This window comes from Gallus gallus, chromosome Z, assembly GCF_016699485.2.
Source record: "Gallus gallus isolate bGalGal1 chromosome Z, bGalGal1.mat.broiler.GRCg7b, whole genome shotgun sequence".
Classification (NCBI taxonomy): domain Eukaryota; kingdom Metazoa; phylum Chordata; class Aves; order Galliformes; family Phasianidae; genus Gallus; species Gallus gallus.
The window spans coordinates 45,479,983-45,497,928 of NC_052572.1; the positions used below are offsets into that span (position 1 = coordinate 45,479,983).

At 41.9% G+C, this 17,946-nt stretch overlaps 1 protein-coding gene across 2 annotated transcripts in view; it reads left to right on the forward strand.

Annotated features, from left to right (window-relative positions):
- LOC101749463 (actin-1-like) overlaps positions 1-17,896 on the forward strand; it is a 33,778-nt gene extending 15,882 nt beyond the window's left edge. Inside the window, exons 2-3 of one of the 2 annotated variants that reach the window (XR_213814.5) lie at positions 4-127; positions 16,723-17,896. Coding sequence is in view for 1 of the 2 variants with exons in the window: in XM_046905665.1 (XP_046761621.1) it covers positions 8,452-9,417 (966 nt within the window). In the remaining variant the exon portion in view is untranslated. Of the gene's footprint in view, positions 1-3; positions 128-4,692; positions 9,512-16,722 lie in introns of those variants that run through there. The other variant, XM_046905665.1, reaches the window with a different exon arrangement.
- The last annotated feature ends 50 nt before the right edge of the window (positions 17,897-17,946 follow it).

Below are 17,946 nucleotides of genomic sequence, written 5' to 3' on the forward strand. Positions count from 1 at the left end.
CAGGTTAGCAATCACCTAACAGACCTACTGCAACAGTGCATCAGTGAGCAGAGGAGAGCTACTGACATGGCTAAGTGACAGCACTCACAAAGGAGGAGGACTCTTCTTCAATGCACTATTCCAGCAAGTAAGAATCTCCTTGTCACGTGCTTCTGTCTGGACTAAACAGAACAAACACCCATTCTTTGATGTTGTGAAGAGTGTCTTTGTATCATGAAGGGATTAAAAACCAGATGCACTGCCTTGTTGAGAGGCACATAGTGCCCAGCAGACAACTTGCACTCCAAACCTTTGCCAGTGATTCAGGTCTAAAATACCATCAGGAAGATGGTACACAAAGTTGCTAATGCTTGCACCCTAGGGAGTTCTGTAGGATTTATCTTTTCCACTCCTCCCCCGCCCTCCCCCCCCCCGAAAATATCACATTAAGTGGGGCCTTTGTCTTTGACACACACGTACCAAACATGCAAGTTGTCTCATTTCCTTAATTTGACACATTTGGAAGTGCAGAGCTACTCCCAGCTGCCAGCCTCTGCCTGGTGCTTTCCCATGTGCTGCCCACCTCCGCCTCCTACTGTTTACAAAGGGCATGCAGGTGATCCCTGGGCTAGCCCCTGCCCACAAGACTTGACAGTTCAGGGCTGCAGCTTCACCCAGCGTGTGGCCTGCAGAAGTCTCTAGAATTGGCAGTCTACTCACTAGTGAAGCAGACTGTTTCTTTTTATCCCACTGTATGGAAGCACCTTGATTACCTTCAGTGAGACTGAAAAGTTCACTACAAAGTTCACGACGTAGACTGGTGTCCAGCTGTGCATGCATAAGAAAATATTAAATACTGATACTTCTCCAAGTTGTTCAACGTCTCAGTCTGGTGGAAGAACTCGGATGTAGGACTTAGGACTTACTGTGGTTACAAATTTCAGTGAGAGAAAAAAAGTAAATGGGGTGAGCAGCAGCATCCGTTTTATCCAGAGCAAAACTGGTAAACATAAGAGGAATCTCAAGACAGTGTAAGTTTTAAGTCTTAAACTGTCTTGTCACTATTCAGGAACTTTTATTATGCAAAGAAATACTTTTCCTGCCTTGAGCAATCTGACATAGTCTAAATTTAACAAAGCTATTTTTTCAGGAAATTATATGCTTTAAAACATGAATGCATGGAAGACAGTCCTGAGCAAACAAAACCCATATCTGAAGATGCAGCAGAAGGTTGCTTGTGTCAGTTGCCAACCTAACAAGATCTGTTTGCAGAAGTCAGAATTAATAGTATTCACACTCCCAGCTTACTTAAGAAGAGTATTCTCTTCCTCTCAGCAATAAGCACCCTCTATTTTCTCAATGAATATAGCCCTATTTATATAATCAACTTTCTCACAGTTCTATACTGTTTCTCTTTTCATATAGTTGAAATTACCTGTTATACAAAAAAGCAAATGTGAATACCAAGACATCTTCAGAACGAGTGTTGCTTAGCTCAAAGTCCTGAAACCTAGGCTTCATTGAACTAGCTTCTTAACCCTGCTACCTACTTCCTCTAAGATAAAGTGCTTAACCTTTCTGCATCTGTTCCTCCAGCTGCAAAATGAGAATGGTGATGCTTCCCAAGCTCATGGACATTTTGCAAAGTGTCTTTGCAGCTAGGGAGGACAAACTGATCTTGCTAGTGCCAGGTATTACTCACCAGGCTCTGTGACCTCAGTATGGCAGGAGGGATGGATGCAACCCTGCTCTGAAGAGGGTCAGCACAGCTTAGTGTCTGTGCTGCTCAGCCTAATGGTGTGAGGGGAAGCTCATTTTTGATACAATTTGAAAATTAATATTATTTTTAGGGCATATGTATTTTGACAATCAATTTGAAGATTGTTTTGAGTCACATAACACATAGGTTTTGAGGAGTGCTGATGGTTAAAAGTGGGCGCTGATTCTAGGAAGAGATTCTTGTCCCTCCGAGAGTCTCACTTGACTCACTTGTTACATTTCTTTCCCCTTCCTTCCCGAGCCTCTTTCCCAAGAGCCATCCTCTACTGATCCTTCTGCTCCTGTGTTTCAGCTAAAGCACTGCCAGTCTTTTCTACACAGTTTTCTACACAAAGTTTTCTATGCAAGCAAAGAATGAGTTTCAGTGCTGTTTTATACCACAATGCTGTAACAGTAGTTGATAATATCTGGTTGAATAAACAGGTACTTTTAAATGTGGCTAATTTTTAAAATAAAAAAGAATGTTGATCTGCATTAGGAGTGTTTTATAAAAAGGGGTTAGGAAACTGTCAAGGCATTCTCTACCAAGAACGTCAACAGGTTGGTTCGGCCAAGTTCCATGACTAGCGGAGTGGAGAGACCCATGGATCCATGTCCCAGGAGAGGGAAGAAAGGGAAAAAAAGGGAAAAGGGTAGATAGATGGGCCTAAAGACAGAACAGCAGCAATGATCCAAGGGGAAACAAACTAATTTACTAAATAAGATATCGGAATGCAAGATAACATACTATAATACAATATAATACATATAATTAGAATTGAAGCTAATAAATATAACAAAAGAGTGTCTGAAAGCCAAAGGCCTTACTCTAATGCTGTGACAAGACGGCACCCACAACAGAGACGAGCCAGACAATCAAAAGGGCTATCAGGTGACCTTCGAAGGCCTTTTATCTTTTCCCCCTGAGCAGAAATTATAACAGAACAGCAAATAGTCCTCTGGGGGATGTAGTAATTCTTCTGTTCTGGGACAGGTACCCAGACCTGGAACATTAACTCTTTAACTCTCAGTGCACTACATGATGTTATGATGTGGAATACCAATAACCAAACATCATAAAACCATGACAGAACGCCAGATAGTTTCTTAGAAGCCGAATAAAAAACTGAAAACCACCACCTAAAAGGAGCAGACAAATCCTGGAACTTGTTTTTTCCTGTTTCTTGCTTACATAGCTCCATACCAAGTAAATGAGCTAATATCCTTATGGACATGCAACTCATCTGAAACACTGAAGGGAAGGCCAAGGTTACAAACCTAGCTCCATTACTAAACTAGACACCAAAAACACAGGGATACAACATTCAGTGGTGCAGCACCTTTGTCCTTCTGTAAAGATGCCTGCTGGGAACTTAGGGCGTGTCCACCACACAATGTAGGGCTTACCGAGGTGCTTGATGATGGGGAAAGGAGGTAAATAAGGAAGAGAAAAAAATCATGTACAATTCATCAGAATTATGTATTTCATTTTTTATTAATCTAAGTTTTTTTTTTGTTTGGTTTGTTTTTTTTGTTTTTTTTTTTTTTTTTGGTCGTTGTTTATTTCCAACAACTTCTATATATGGAGGCTTCTGTTAATACCTTCAGTTGGCTTATTTCAGCTCTCTGCCCATGTAATTCATCTGCATCAGGTATGCCTTCCTGCTAACAGTGATTTGTAATTTGACTTCTGACAGTTATTCAAACTACAGCTTTTATGATACCATGAATTCCTTTCTTTCCAAAGGTGTTTCAGGCATGAAGAGAGACTAAGCATGTAAAACTTACATTTTATACAAGCTCAGCTACAGTGAACAGAGATAAACTGCTTCATGCTGTAATCTAAAGAAAGCAGTTATTTTTGCTCAACAGTATTCACTTCACCACTAGGCAAACAAAATCTTTATGTCACATGTGTCCATTATAGCTCTCTGTGAGGCTAAGCAGGCAGACGTCTTGGTAGACCTCAGCTCCACAAAAGTAGGTGCTATCATAATTTTAAACAGGTGTAGACTGTGAGGACTGCTAGGAGAGGTTCAATCTAATGCTCTTTATTTTCTGTTACGTGTTTTCCCATAATAGTGTGGATTTAACTCTGAATACAGCTGTACCAATTTAGCTAAAGCTTCCATAAAGTCTACTAGGACTGTGGGATGACTTGAAATCAGCCTGAAAATGTCTGCAGCTGTACCTGAGAGAAATGAAAAAAAAAAAAAAAAAAAGCATTTGATTAAGAAGGGTCACGTGATAAACTTAGTTTGTGAACAGCTCCTCTAAGTATCATCTGATGGCTCAGGGGATCTAAGATTTGCTCATGAGTGTATGTAGACACGTATGCAGCATGTACCTTAACCTAGGAATTTAATTAGCAATATAACTGTAACTTTCTGATATCCTGCTAGGACAAGCTAAATACACATATGCTGTGGTTTTGATCTCTGTGCTGTAGAAATGTACAACATCAGAAAGCATATCTAACAATTGTTAAAGTGGCTTATAATTTTCCAGCATTATATTTTTTGCAAAATCATTGCTGTGCGGTTCTGAGCATCATAAAATTCTCCCCCAGATTTATTCTAGACAGTGCACATCTGCCAAATGTTTATTGTTCAGAAAGTGTTTGCCAAATAAAGTTGTCATTGTCCAGGATAGTGAGAACATATGTGATTCAGCAGAGAATTGCTGTACTGCTCCATATCACACTGAACCAATTTGAATGAGTTATTTCTAAAACATTTCTGCTGTATCAGAAACAATTAGAACAGTATTGGATCCCCATAGGTGTATTCTTCAGCTCTTATATTTTCTATTCCAGGTATAAAATGCTGCCATTTTACTATTAAAAAAAAATCATTGAATATAATTTTGTCATAGCTAACATATGGCAAGATGACAATACTGGTTTAAGCAAGACTGACTTTGCATAAGGGGTGTTTGTTTGTGTTCCATATGTAGGTGCCAGACTCACAGAATCATAGAATGGCTTGGGCTGGAAAAGACCTCAAGGATCATAGAGTTCCAACTCCCTTGACACAGGCACAGTTGCCAGCTGCTAGATCAGGTACTAGATCAGGTACCATCCGTACTGACTTAAAACTCCTGTGGGGATGGGGCATCCACAACCTCTCTGAGCAACCTGTTCCAGCACCTCACTACTCTCTCAGTAAGAAACTTCCACCTGACGTGTAATTTAATCTCCCCTCCTTTAGTTTAAAACCATTCCCCCGCCCTTTAACTATCTATCTCTGTAAAAAGTTGATTTCCCTCATGTTTATAAACTCCTTTTAGGTACTGGAAGGATGCAAGGTACTGGAAGGAGACTGTGGTCTCCTCACAGCTTTCTTTTCTCCAAGCTGAACAAGCACTTTTCCTTCAGTCTGTCTTCATAGGGGAGGTGCTCCAGTCCTTAAACCATCTTCATGGCCCTCCTCTGGACCCTATCCAAGAGCTTCATATCTTTCCTGTGTTGGGGGCCCCAAAATGGGATGTAGTACTCCAGATGAGGCCTCACAAGGGCAGAGTAGAGGGGGACAATCACCTCCCTCTCCCTGCTGGCCACCACTTTTCTGATGGAACTCAGGATACCATTGGCTTTCTGAATTGCAAGCGCACACTGTTGGCTCATGTTCAGTTTTTCATCTACTAGGACCCCTCAGTTCCTCTCAGCAGGGCTATTCTCATGGAGTAATTCTCCCAGTCTCTACACAAATCTGGGATTACTCTGACCAAAGTGCAAAACCTTGCACTTCGCTTTCTTGAGCTTCATTAGGTTCACAATGGCTCACCCTTTGAGTTTATCAAGGCCCCTCTGCATAGCATTTCTTTCTTCTGTTGTATCAACCGCACCTGTCAGTGTAGTGTCATCAACAAATTTGCTGAGGGTGCACTCAATCCCATCATCTCTGTCATTGGTAAAGATGTCATGGCTATTTCCTAGTTCCTCCTCATTTAGGTGAGGAGGATACTAAAAATGGGGATTACAAAAGAGGAACAAAGCAGGATACATTTCTTTGTCCAAAATGAGTTAAACCAGAAAGAAAAAAAAAAAAAGGAACACGCTGTTCCCCTAACATTGTTGCTACATCCATCTCAGAGTCACACAGCTTAAAGTATTTGACCTCAACATTACCCCAAGGACCAGACCTTTACCTTTCCTTCAGACCCTTATCCCAGGTCTCAGATCTGCTGACTTGTCAGAGGAAGTGCCATATAACCTATGGAACGTCTGCTCTTGGTTTCTTCCAAATGATACGTTACTGTTGTGTTTTGGGTTTTGTGTTTGTTTGGTTTTGTTTTTCCTTCAAGAAAATATCCTTTGTTTTCATTTTTATTTCATGACTCAATCTCTGCTTTTGTGTCCTTATTAATAAAATATTGAAACATCAAAAAATAAAACCTTGTTAGACTGAGCAGCAAGGTCAGGTTCCTGTTGTGTACAGCTCCATTTATACCTCTGCTGCATTACATTTTCAACTATCTTATCATCTCTTGAATGAAGGAATCATACACTTATCTGCATTCTAAGGTCTCTTCTTCCTGGCATTTGCTTTCCTACTGTAAAAAACGGTAAATAATTTTAATCACAATTAATTTATTTACTATTGATTTATTAATTCCTTGACTTTGGAAAGTGTAGCCTGAACAACTAAATTAATATTTTTAGAGATTGTGAGGAAGCAGCCAAATATCACTAAACAATTAAATTTAACAGCTTACAGATCCTGAGACCTTACACATAGCTTCATTTTACTTTCTTTGTGCATTTAATACTTACGGCTCTGCCCTTGATACCTGGCCTGCCAACTAAGACTGGGATAAAATTCGTCCATGAAGTACCTGATGTAACTAGTCTTTCAATGGTGGCACACATAAAGACAAACAGACACACACTTCTGTTGTATTATTTTATTGGTATTTACATTCCCAGCAGAACACAATCAACCCCAGTTGCCTCAAGAATAAAAAATAATGAAAATGAAAAATGAGTCAAGTCTTCTTCTTTAAAGTAGCTTTTGGCCTGGAGAGGTGCTGATATCAGGAAGGAGTAATGAAGAAATCTTCAGGGAAATGATTGCACCTGGTCCTCACCCTGTGTGCTGTCTTCAGAAGGCACTACCAGTCACAGTATTTGCAACCTACAAGTAGTACTTGCTAATACCTAATACAATACCAGAGGCAAATGTGGGCTTTGTGAGGTGTGTGCAGCTTGCAGGCAGCTCAGTTACAGGCTGCACCTGCCTGTAAACTGTGCAACAGGAGGGACCACAGAGGTCCAGTGCATGCTGGATCGCTCCAGGTTCCTTGGCTGAGGGAGAAAAGAAACAGGCAGGAGCTTATATGGTCAGTATCATCACATAACCATCTGTTCCTGACCCATCCTCCAGTTGCTGCGCTCACCTGGGCTAACCCAAAGCCCAAGATAATCCAAGCAGGAAACCCCTATGCCACTGATGCATGTTACAAACCTATTATGGAGTCTTCATAGGCCTGATGAAAACTACTAAAAACCATTCCTGTCTGTCTCTCCGCTTCCCCTCATAAGGGAGCCACAGGCCAAGATTAAGAATCCTCTCAGTCTTCTACTCCCAAGGTTGAACAAAGGCATCCCAGCTGCCCCTCACATGTCTTCCCTTCCAGACCCTTAGACATCTCTGCAGTCTTCCTTTCTGCACTTTCTTAAAAGTTTTATGTCATTTTTGTACTGTGGTGCCCAAAACTGCACACAGTACTCAAGATGAAGCTGCACCAGTGCAGTGTAGAGCAGAACAATCCCTTCCCTTGTCTGGCAGGCAGTGCTGAACCTGATGCACTCTAGGGTACAGTTCACCTTGCTTACTGCCTAGGCACACTGTTGATTTATGCGCAGTTTGCTGTTGATGAAGACCCCTAAATCTTTTTCAGTAGGGCTGCTCTACAGCAGTCATCTCATCTCCCAGTCTGTATGTACAGCCAGGGTTACTCCTCCCAAGGTGCAGAATCCAGCACTTTCTGCTGTTGAACTTCATGCATTTGGAGATTGTCCAGCTTTTGAATTTGTCTACATCTCTCTGCAAGGCCTCTCCACCCTTGACAGAGTCAACAGCTCCTCCCAGTTTAGAATCATCAGCAAACTTGCTCAAAACACCTTCTAGTCCTACATTCAGTTCCTTTAAGAAAGCACCAAAGAAAATGGAAATGTAAAATGAAATCCTGGGGTACCCTGTTAGTGACTGGTTGCCAGCCTGATGTTATCCCTTTTACTATAATCCTTGGGCTTGACCCATCAGCCAATTGTTCACTCATTGCATTATGTTTTTATCTAGCCATATGTTGGACATTTTGTTCAGAAGGATACTGTGAGAAACAGTATTGAAAGCTTTACTGAATTCTAAAAGACAACATCAACTGAATTCTCTTGGTCAATTAGGTGGGTGATCTTGCCATAAAAGGAAATTAAGTTACTTAACCAGAACTTTCCCTCCTGAACCCATGTTGACTACGACCAATGACCACATTTTCCTTCAAGTGTTTTTAAGTAACTCCCATCATAATTTTCTCCATAATTTTACCAGGCACTGAAGTGAGACTGACATGCCTGTAATTACCAGGGTCTTCCTTCTTGCCCTTCTCTCTCCTCTGATGGTACCACTGATGTCACCTCCCTCCAGCTGTGATGCAGGCAGGCACTCTGGCAACTCAAATTCCACTCAGCAGTGAACCAGCCCCAGATTTTTGATGACCTCCGGTTCAGCAGCAAGGTACAAGGATCTTTGTGCTGTTGTCATTGACACAGGGATGGGCCACACCAGGAGTGGGCTGGCCGGGGATGAGAGGCCACGATCAGTGGCACCCAGCAAGGACAAGGATGGCTCCATTCTCACTCATGGTGTGGTCACTGACTGGGACAGGCTGGAAGAGCTGTGGCATCGCATATTCTACCACGAGCTGGCTGTGTGCCCTGAAGAGCTGGCTGTGCTGGCCACTGATGCCCCACTGTCCCCTATCATCAACCGTGAGAAGATGGCCGAGCTCCTCTTTGAGGGCTTTGGTGTGCCAGCTGTGCTTGTGATGCCCCGCCCTGTGCTTGCTACCTACTCCTATGGCTGTACCACTGGTGTGGTGCTGGGCTCTGGTGCTGGCACATCTTATGTGGTGGCAGTACAGGATGGCTATGTGCTGCCCCACGCCTCCTTTCGCCTGGACTTGGCTGGGAATGATCTCACAGCCTATCTGAGCCAGATGCTGGCAGCGCGCAGAGTGCAACTGCCAGCAGAGACACTCCAGCATCTGAAGGAGAAGTGCTGCTGTTGCCACACACCTGGTGCCCACCGTGAGCCCATGGGGCCCATCCTTCCAGATGAGTACTCCCGCTGTGCTGAGGCCCTCTTCACTCCTGAGGCCCTGGGGGTGCCAGGCCCGGGACTACTGGAGATGGCAGCCCGCTCCCTGCACTTGAGTGAAGCCCAAGCTGGCAACCCCCCACTGCTGCTGGCTGGGGGCACCACACTGCTGTGTGGCTTTGATCAGCGTGTGGCTCAGGGCCTGGGCAGGGGGCACCCTGCTGCTGCGCCCAGCCGCCATGTTGCTGCCTGGCTAGGAGGCTCCATTGCTGCTTCCCTTGATGCCTTCCAGGGCTCATGGCTTCCGCGGGATATCTACATTGAGAATGGCCCCAGTGCTGTGCACCGGCACTGCTTCTGACCCCACTAAAGAGCTGCAGGGGGTAGCATGCAACTACCTCATCTGCTTGAAAATTTTTATCAAAAAAAAGTAATAAATAAATCCGAGCTCTGTACTTTTTTTTTTTTTTTTTTTTTTCCCTCCAAGGGATTTTCTCCCCCCTTTTTTACATCCCTTATCCCATTCAAATCTGGGGCCCACTGCCTTGAAATGAAGATGGAATACATGTACTAGCCAGATTCTGTACATGGGAGGTGTAATCCTGGATGGATGTGTAGGATGGGGTACAAATGGCTGGAGTGCAGCCTTGCAGAAGGCATCTGAGGGTTTTTGTTGGTCCTGCCGTTAAGCATGAACGAGCAGTGTTCCCAGGCAGCCAAAAGGGCTGACTGTACTCTGCGTGGCTTCAGGCTCTGAACTATCAGCTGGGCAAGTTGTCCTGCTCTGCTCTGTGTAGCCTCACGTCAAGTGCTGGGTACAGGTTTGCGTGCCACAACGTAAGGACGCAAAACTATTAAGACAATATTCAAAGGAATGCTATGATGAATAGTGAGGAGTATGTAGGGCAAGATTTATGAGGAGTAGCTGAGATCTCTGGGTGTGTTCAGCCCAGAGCAGAGGAACTGAGAGGACCCTCATGGCAGCTGCAGCTTCTCAGAAGGAGCGGAGGGGCAGAGCTGAGTTCTGCTCTCTGTGACAGCGATGGGGCACAAGGGAATGGCATGGAGCTGTGTCAGGAGAGGGGCAGCTGGGGGTTAAGGGAAGGTTCTTCACCAGAGGGTGGTGGGCAGGGCCCCAGGTGCCAGAGCTCAGGGAGTGAGTGTTTGGGTGGTCCTGTGTAAAGCCAGGAGTTGGACTTGATGATTCTCATGGTTCCCTTCCCACTTGGAATATTTTATTTTTCTCTTTCTCCACCTTTGGTACTTACATAGTTTCACCATTCATTGAAATATGGTTAAAAATGGTGGGAATAAAGAATGTTAATTTACTTCAGAGCAGAACTGCAAACTACAAATCAATTTCAGGGGATTGGGAACAATGTTGAACTGCATGCCATCACTTCTGATCCATCATTTGATATAACTGGTGCATCATAATGTAAGCATCCACTCTGAGAAAGCCAGATAATGCACCCCTTAAAATTCCAGGTCTTTTGTCCTTGGAGTCATAAGTCCCTTAAACTGTCTTTTTTTTGCTGCAGCAGCTAAAGCAAAAGAGCAGCTAGGAACACACCTGATACAGTTCTGCCTGCCTGAAGCCTTTCTGCACTATTTCTATAAACATATATAAGAGACAATCCAAAATGAACCTCAACTCCTACAGTCTTTATTTCCTTTTTAAGAAAGTATTGGTATAGTGTCAGTCCCAGATTAAGCTGTCATGTTTCAGTTTCTCCTACCCTGCACACTTCAGATCTATTTAATTACATCTTTTGATGGAATTATGAGAAGTAGTAAGTTTATCATTCAATGTTTGCAGATCTACATTGTAACCAGAAAGTTCTTGTATGATCCTCCTCATAATATTTAGGATTTTTACAATTCCTTTGTAGGAAACATTCCTTTTCTTTATTCTTCATAAGGAATACAAATACAGTCAGAAACTTCTAACATCACTGCAGCTATTTATCTAAGTTCCATTGAACACATGATAAAGCCAAGACTCTGACAAAACTATACAGAAAAATTAATACAAAACAGATGATTGACACTAAATCTTTCCATTCAAAGAAGTTACCTTCTGGTCACACCAGAGCCCTAACTATGACTGCATCGAAATATAATTAAGTGCAAATTAAACAAATTATTTGCCTTTACTGTTTCTCTATCCATTTGCTGAACCTCTTCAGTCCAGGTATAACATCTTCCTTTCACCTTCAGTCTGCACCTCAGATTAGAATTAAAAAATAAAAATAGGACAATTTATAGTGCAAAACTGGTTTAAGAACCACTTAGTATATCAACATCTTTGTTTCGTAGCACAAAAGCTATCCTTAGTATCTTTCATTCCATTTGCTTATCCTTCTATGAATTTTAATTCTCTCATCCTTGTTCACGTGCTCATTCAATTTGTATTTCATTTACTGCTTTGACAGGAGCCGGCCCTTCCCCCAGCTTGAAATATGCAGCTCAGCAGGGTTCATAGAGACCATCTGTCTGCATTTATTTCCACAGCTAAGATCCATGTTCAGAGAATATTTACTAAGAAAGCTATACACTTAATTAAATGTCATTGATCAGGAAAAAAAATTAAAAAAATACATATGTTCGTCACATTGCAGGCAACTTCCTTTCCCAAATAATTTCTTCTTTGCCCTTTCTCAGTACTGTACTTTAATGTAGGAAATTTCTTCCCTGATATTCCACTATAATATGATGTCCAAAGCGTGGAAGAAAGCTTACTATGCATGTTGCCTTCAAAATTACACTCAAAGGAATGGATGTTAATTCGTGAAAGGCATGCTCTTTGTGTTGTGACATAGAGACAGCTAAGTTCAAAAAGAGGAAATGTGCACCTTCTTAAAATCACTTGTTTTTCCAGTCTCAGCTCATGCTGAATCAACCTTTGCATAAAAATGCTGACCTCAGAGAAATGAGCTGCAACTACTATAGTAGCAGATGTAACAGTAGAACTGTTTCCATTTTAATGGTTCAATGTAGAGAATGCCATCTTCCCTTCCAGCTCCTACAAACATTAGTTTCACAGGTTGTTTATTTAATCTTGACTAATCCTGGGCTCAAACTACATTCTTTTGGGTAAGTTAGATGGAAAGCTGGTGTTTGTACTGCGAGAAAAATGAAAGTAAAGTAGAAACTAGACACTGTTGTATGACACAGACCAGATTATCAAAATGCCAACTAAACAGAAATATTTCGTTAAAAAAAATTAAATTTACCAAAATGTATCAAAGTATGGAGATCTGTCCTTCCTCTCTTTTCCTCCTCCCCAGATTTACTCTTCCTGAAGGAAACAGTCACGAGAATTAAAAAAAAAAAAAAAAAAAAAACAAAAAAAAAACCAAAACCACTTACAAAAGCTTTCATAAAAGCTTCTATAGCACAGTCTTCCAACAGAACTCAAAAGATCTGGAGGCCCAATTCACAGATTTATAATACCCTATACTAGTAACATATACATATATACATACCATCAAATATCACTGAATTTCTACTACAGTTATGAAAAGATCAGACCACTGTAGCTGTAAAATACCAGCCTTAATGTTGAATTCACACTGCAGCTTGTGCTTTGTGTAATTTCCAGCGAAGTCCACAACCTAAGTTTGATTGCAGGCTGAACTTCAGGGCTTCAGGATACATTGTTGCAAGTAGGCTGGGAAAAGTTACCTAGGGCAGGGAAGTATAGGGACTCGGTTCTCCCTGAAAGTTGGTCAGCCTTTACTTTTAGGTTTTTTTTTGGCAGTATTTTTTTTCTTCTTTTGTAAAGGAGGTGTAAAGAACTGCCAGTAGTTGAAGCTCAGTTACTTTATTTACAGGTTCAGTGTGATACAAATAGGATTGGTGATGCCAGACAGCATTCTGTCCAGCCCAGCACCTTTCAACTAGCATTAACCTCTAAAAAAATGCTAATGCTAGATTTAGTCACTGAAGATGTCATAGGTTTGTTGATCCTGTGTTATCTGAAAAAATGCTCAAGAACTCAGCACATCAGGGAAAGTCATTTTTCTGGATTAAACTCTTCACACTACTTCTAGATCAACTCTTTGTGGAGTCAACCTGTATCATACAACAGCAGTCCTTGTAAAATTAGCAGCTAAATGTTTTGTTTACCAAGGAGCACAGGAACAGAAAATGGGTTTAATTTGGTGCTGCCAAATTTGCACAGCCACCTTCAGTTGAAGGTCGTAAAGACTTGAGCTCAGATCCTACCATGCAGTTCACAGATTCAATGTCACTGTGTTTTATTAATTCAAGTTTTCAGCAAACATACTAAGACCATGTTTGATCCCTATCCTGAGCTACTCCTTGCAGAAAGAAGTTAAGAAACCTCATATTTTAAAACTATTAAAAAAGAAGGGAAAAGTGGCTGGAACAATAAGATATCTTTATATTTAAACAGGAAATATGGCTTTGCTATATTTTAATGATTTCCTTAAAGCTGAAGTGCACATAAAACAATGACTTCGTGAAGTATGACAGGGCTGAAGTCTCTAACAGATGTCTCTCCTGTAGATGATGTCAAAAGCTGATGTGCTAAGAATTTTCTTAAATGCAATCATCGATTGTGATAGGGGTGTGTGTCACAGGGCTATCTAGATAAATCTATGCCTGTGACGGGGGTGGGGGGCAGTAGGCCTGTGGGCCCCCTGGCTCCAAAAATGGAAAGGGGAAAAAGGGAAGGGCAGGGAGATGGGAGCTGGGCTCAAAAGAAAAACAGTGGCAACAATCTAAGGAGGAAAACTTATTTTACTAACTATGATATCAGAACACAAGATAACACAATATAATACAATCTAATTGAAAATTGAGACTAATATATCAAATAAAATAGGAGAGAGAGAGAGTTTTCCAAAACCGAGCAAACCTGAAGGCACACAGCTTGGAAGCACACCCACACCTTCTGCCAGACAGCAAGAGGGAGAGCACAAGGCCCCGTGACTTCCGTGACGTATCTTCCTCTCTGACCAGGAGGTCCTCTGGGATATGTAGTTCTTCTTCTCTGCACTCCACATGATGTCATGATGTGGAATACCAATAGCAAAATTACAAAACCATGACAAGGTGACAGTTCATCTACTAAACTCTAACTAAGCATGTGGATACCTTAAGTAGATCTGAAACTAGCATTTCAATTATGCAAGCCAGGTACTGCTACATAGCACTGCTGACATCCTCATATCAGTTGTCAGCAGGGATAGATAACACCCAATTGGTTAGACCATGCCAACCTGGCTGCTGTCCCAGCTGAACTGTAAGAGATCTGAAGAAGCTATTAGCCCTTTTCAACAGAATTCCCTGCCTGCCTGCAATAGACCCCTATGGATTTTTTTAAAAAAACCTCTTTTTACTTGGCTTAAAAAGTACTACTATTAAGCTTTATTTTTCGAGGGTGATGATGTACATCCCAGCATAAAAGGCACATACAACTCTGAAATTTTGCATTTCCAATATCATAGAATGGCCTGGGTTGGACCGTTGGACCACAGTGATCATCTAGTTCCAACCCTCCTGCTGTAGGCAGGGTCGCCAACCACCAGACCAGGCTGCCCAGAGCCACATCCAGCCTGGCCTTGAATGCCTCCAGCGATGGGACATCCACAACCTCCTTGGGCAATCTGTTCCAGTGCGTCATCACCTTCTGAGTGAAAATCTTCCTCTTAATATCTAACCTAAACCTCCCCTGTCTTAGTTTAAAACCATTCCCCCTTATCCTATCATTATCGACCCTTGTAAATAGCCACTCCCCCTCCTGTTTATACACTCCCTTCAAATATTGGAAGGTCACAATGAGGTCTCCTCAGAGCCTTCTCCAAGCTAAACAATCCCAGTTCCCTCAACCTTTCCTCACAGGAGAGGTGCTCCAGCCCTCTGATCATCTTAGTGGCCCTCCTCTGGACCCAAGAGGTCCACATTCTTCTTGTGCTGGGGGGCCCAGGCTGGACTCAGTACTTCACACTCACAAGAGCTGAGTAGAGGGGGACAATCCCCTCCCTCTCCCCCCCAGCCATCCCTTTTTTGATGCATGCCAGAACACAGTTGGCCTTCAGGGCTGCAAGTGCACACTGCTGGTTCATGTCCAGTTTCTTGTCCACCAGGACTTCCAAGGACTCCCAGGACCCTTCTTTGCAGGGCTGCTCTCAAGGAGATCTTCCCTCAGTTTGTATAAACACCTGGAACTGCGCCAACCCAAGTGCAGCACCCTGCACTTGGCCTTATTGAACCTCATTAGGTTCACATGGGCCTACTTCTCCAGCCTGTCCAGGTCCCTCTGGATGGCTTACCTTTCTTCCAGTTATTGACTGCACTGCTCAGCTTGGTGTCATCTGCAAACTTGCTGAGGGTGCACTCAATGCCATCATCTATGTCGCTGATGAAGACATATCTGACACAGTATGACTGAATGACATTATTAAGAGCCTATCAAATTACAGTTTATCCTGAGTAGAATTAATCCTCCAAGCCAATGAGTGAATGCCCCTTTAATGTTTTAAGCTAAATTTCAGTTAATATTTAATTCTTAAGGAAAACAAAAATATACACAAGCACAAAGCCAGTAGTAAGTATCAAAAACAGAATCATACGTACAGTGAAAGCAAATGTTAATGGAAGCTGGAAGAGAGGATTGGGTACTGGAAAATGAATCAACCGGAAGCAAGGAATCAGAGGAAGAGGAAACAGCAGCTCACTAAGCAGGTTTATGAGAGTCTTTTCAGGCTGACAGATAAGTTAGTAGAAAGAAAGTAACTATTGTGCCAAATAGTGACTGTAACTTTGAAGTACTTTCAGGCTCAATTCTTTATCCTGTATCTGGATACTCACCGGATTCCTATTTGAAAACCATGAAACAAGAACAACTAATAGTCCTCTTAGTCTTTTATTTTAGTAGTATTTTGTTGAATTATTTGATTTTCCTCATCTCAACACTTGAAAACTCTTCATCTCTGCTCCCCAAGAATGCACAGGGGCAGCAGAAACATGGAATGTTAGTGTGCAGAACCATAGGCCTACTGTACAGGAGCGTAAGGAGAACTGCTCCTGCAGCCATTGAATTCTATCAATTTTTCAGAACATATCCTTTATTTTTCAGCAGTTCTATATGTTATTCCAGTAACTAACTCTATATTTTTATTGAGCATTCAAGATGTATACAAAATGAAACACACAGCTGGCTGTCAAATTCGAAGTTTGAATCTGTAAGTTTGCATTTCTATTCATATTTAAGTTAAAAAGCTAATAAACACATAGCAGCACAACAACACTAAATATAGTCACATGCAAATAATTTCTCCACTTGCAGTTTTTTCAAACCTTGCGCCAAAACAGTGCCATCTACTATTAAGCATCACTCCGTTTCAGTACGTATTATGCACAATAATGGACAACATAATTTTACATTACCGCTGAAAGAGTAAAGACCTCCCGCGCCTCACAGTTTTATGAAATCCATTTAAATATCATTAATACACTATTCCTACAGCAAAAAGCCATGACTATACAGGAAATGAATTCACTCCTGATTCCAGAATGCCAGGTGATCTACAACTTAAAAGTTGTACAATTTGTCATTCTTGCCAGACTACTACCAAGCTAAAAATTTGTCACTTTGCATAAGGTCATATTCTGTTCTGTTGTTTTCTCTTTACAGATGCAGGTACCTCCTGTTCTCTCATCCTGGCCTACCCCTCTCTTAAGCTCTTTAAGAAAAAAAGGCAAGGTGCAAACAGATGGAAAACCAGAAGCATAATGCAGCTTCTTCTCTGGGAAGCGAATGATGCAAAAGGCTTAAAACAACACACCTGCTCCAGACCAAGACATTTGTTTTGTAGTAGAGCATACAGACCACAACAAAACAGCAAGAACTGCAAGCATTTCGTTCTGTCTCCGATTACTTGCTTGCTAACTTCTAGCAGTGTTGGCAGGAAATATCAGTGAAACAGAAACAGAGTTACTGAATGTAACGTGATGGAAAGTGCAACAACGACAGAAGAGCAGCAAGATCCCAGGTTACAGCCAGCAAGGATTCACTCAAATGCAACAGCAGTGGGCACAGAAAGAACATTAAGACGATGCTTACCTTCCCAAAGCCTCAGGTATGCAGGGATCTCCAGAGAGATGCCCTCACCTCCAGAGAGATGCCAACCTTTAGATGAGGTCTGGGAAGGGATGGATCCTGTACTGCATACACCTGACCAACCTTGGGTTGCACCTTTATACTAGGTGCTCAATCACTGTTTCAAGCCATGACTTAGCATTTCTGCTACACAGACAATGTATTTATTGCTGGCTACCCTGCTCATGGCAGCTGGAGGCAACAGTTCTAAAATTTGCCCATTGTCTCAACCTGTGAGAAGACTGGATTCAAGCACTAGTTTTTTGTTTTACAGTCATAGCCAATGTCAGACAACATGAGTCACAAACATTTTTAGTGCTTAATAAAAATAAAGAAGGTGATTTGGACCTGAAAGGGAATCCTTCCTCCATGGTACTACGTGCTTAGATCCTAGCATGGTGCCTGGTACTGATTTATTGGAAGATTCTGTGTACATATCACTGTAGTTAGGATCCAATTAAAATGGAAGTGAACAAAATGGTATGATAAATTCAGTGAGAAGCCAATGAGTTTCCTTAAAAAAAAAAAAAAAAAAGAGGAAGTGATAGCAGCTTAGTAAAACTCACCATAAACTTAGTCTCAGGAAATCAGAACCACTGCAACTAAGAAACAAGTCTCTTTTCTTTGGAAAATGCCTCAGCATAGTCACAAGATTTAAAAAAAAAAAATCATAAGTCCTGTGATCTAAAACAATAAACAATATCCTTCAGTTTTCTTGTTTCACTGTCATTCATGAACTCAATCCCTGACAATCCTGCT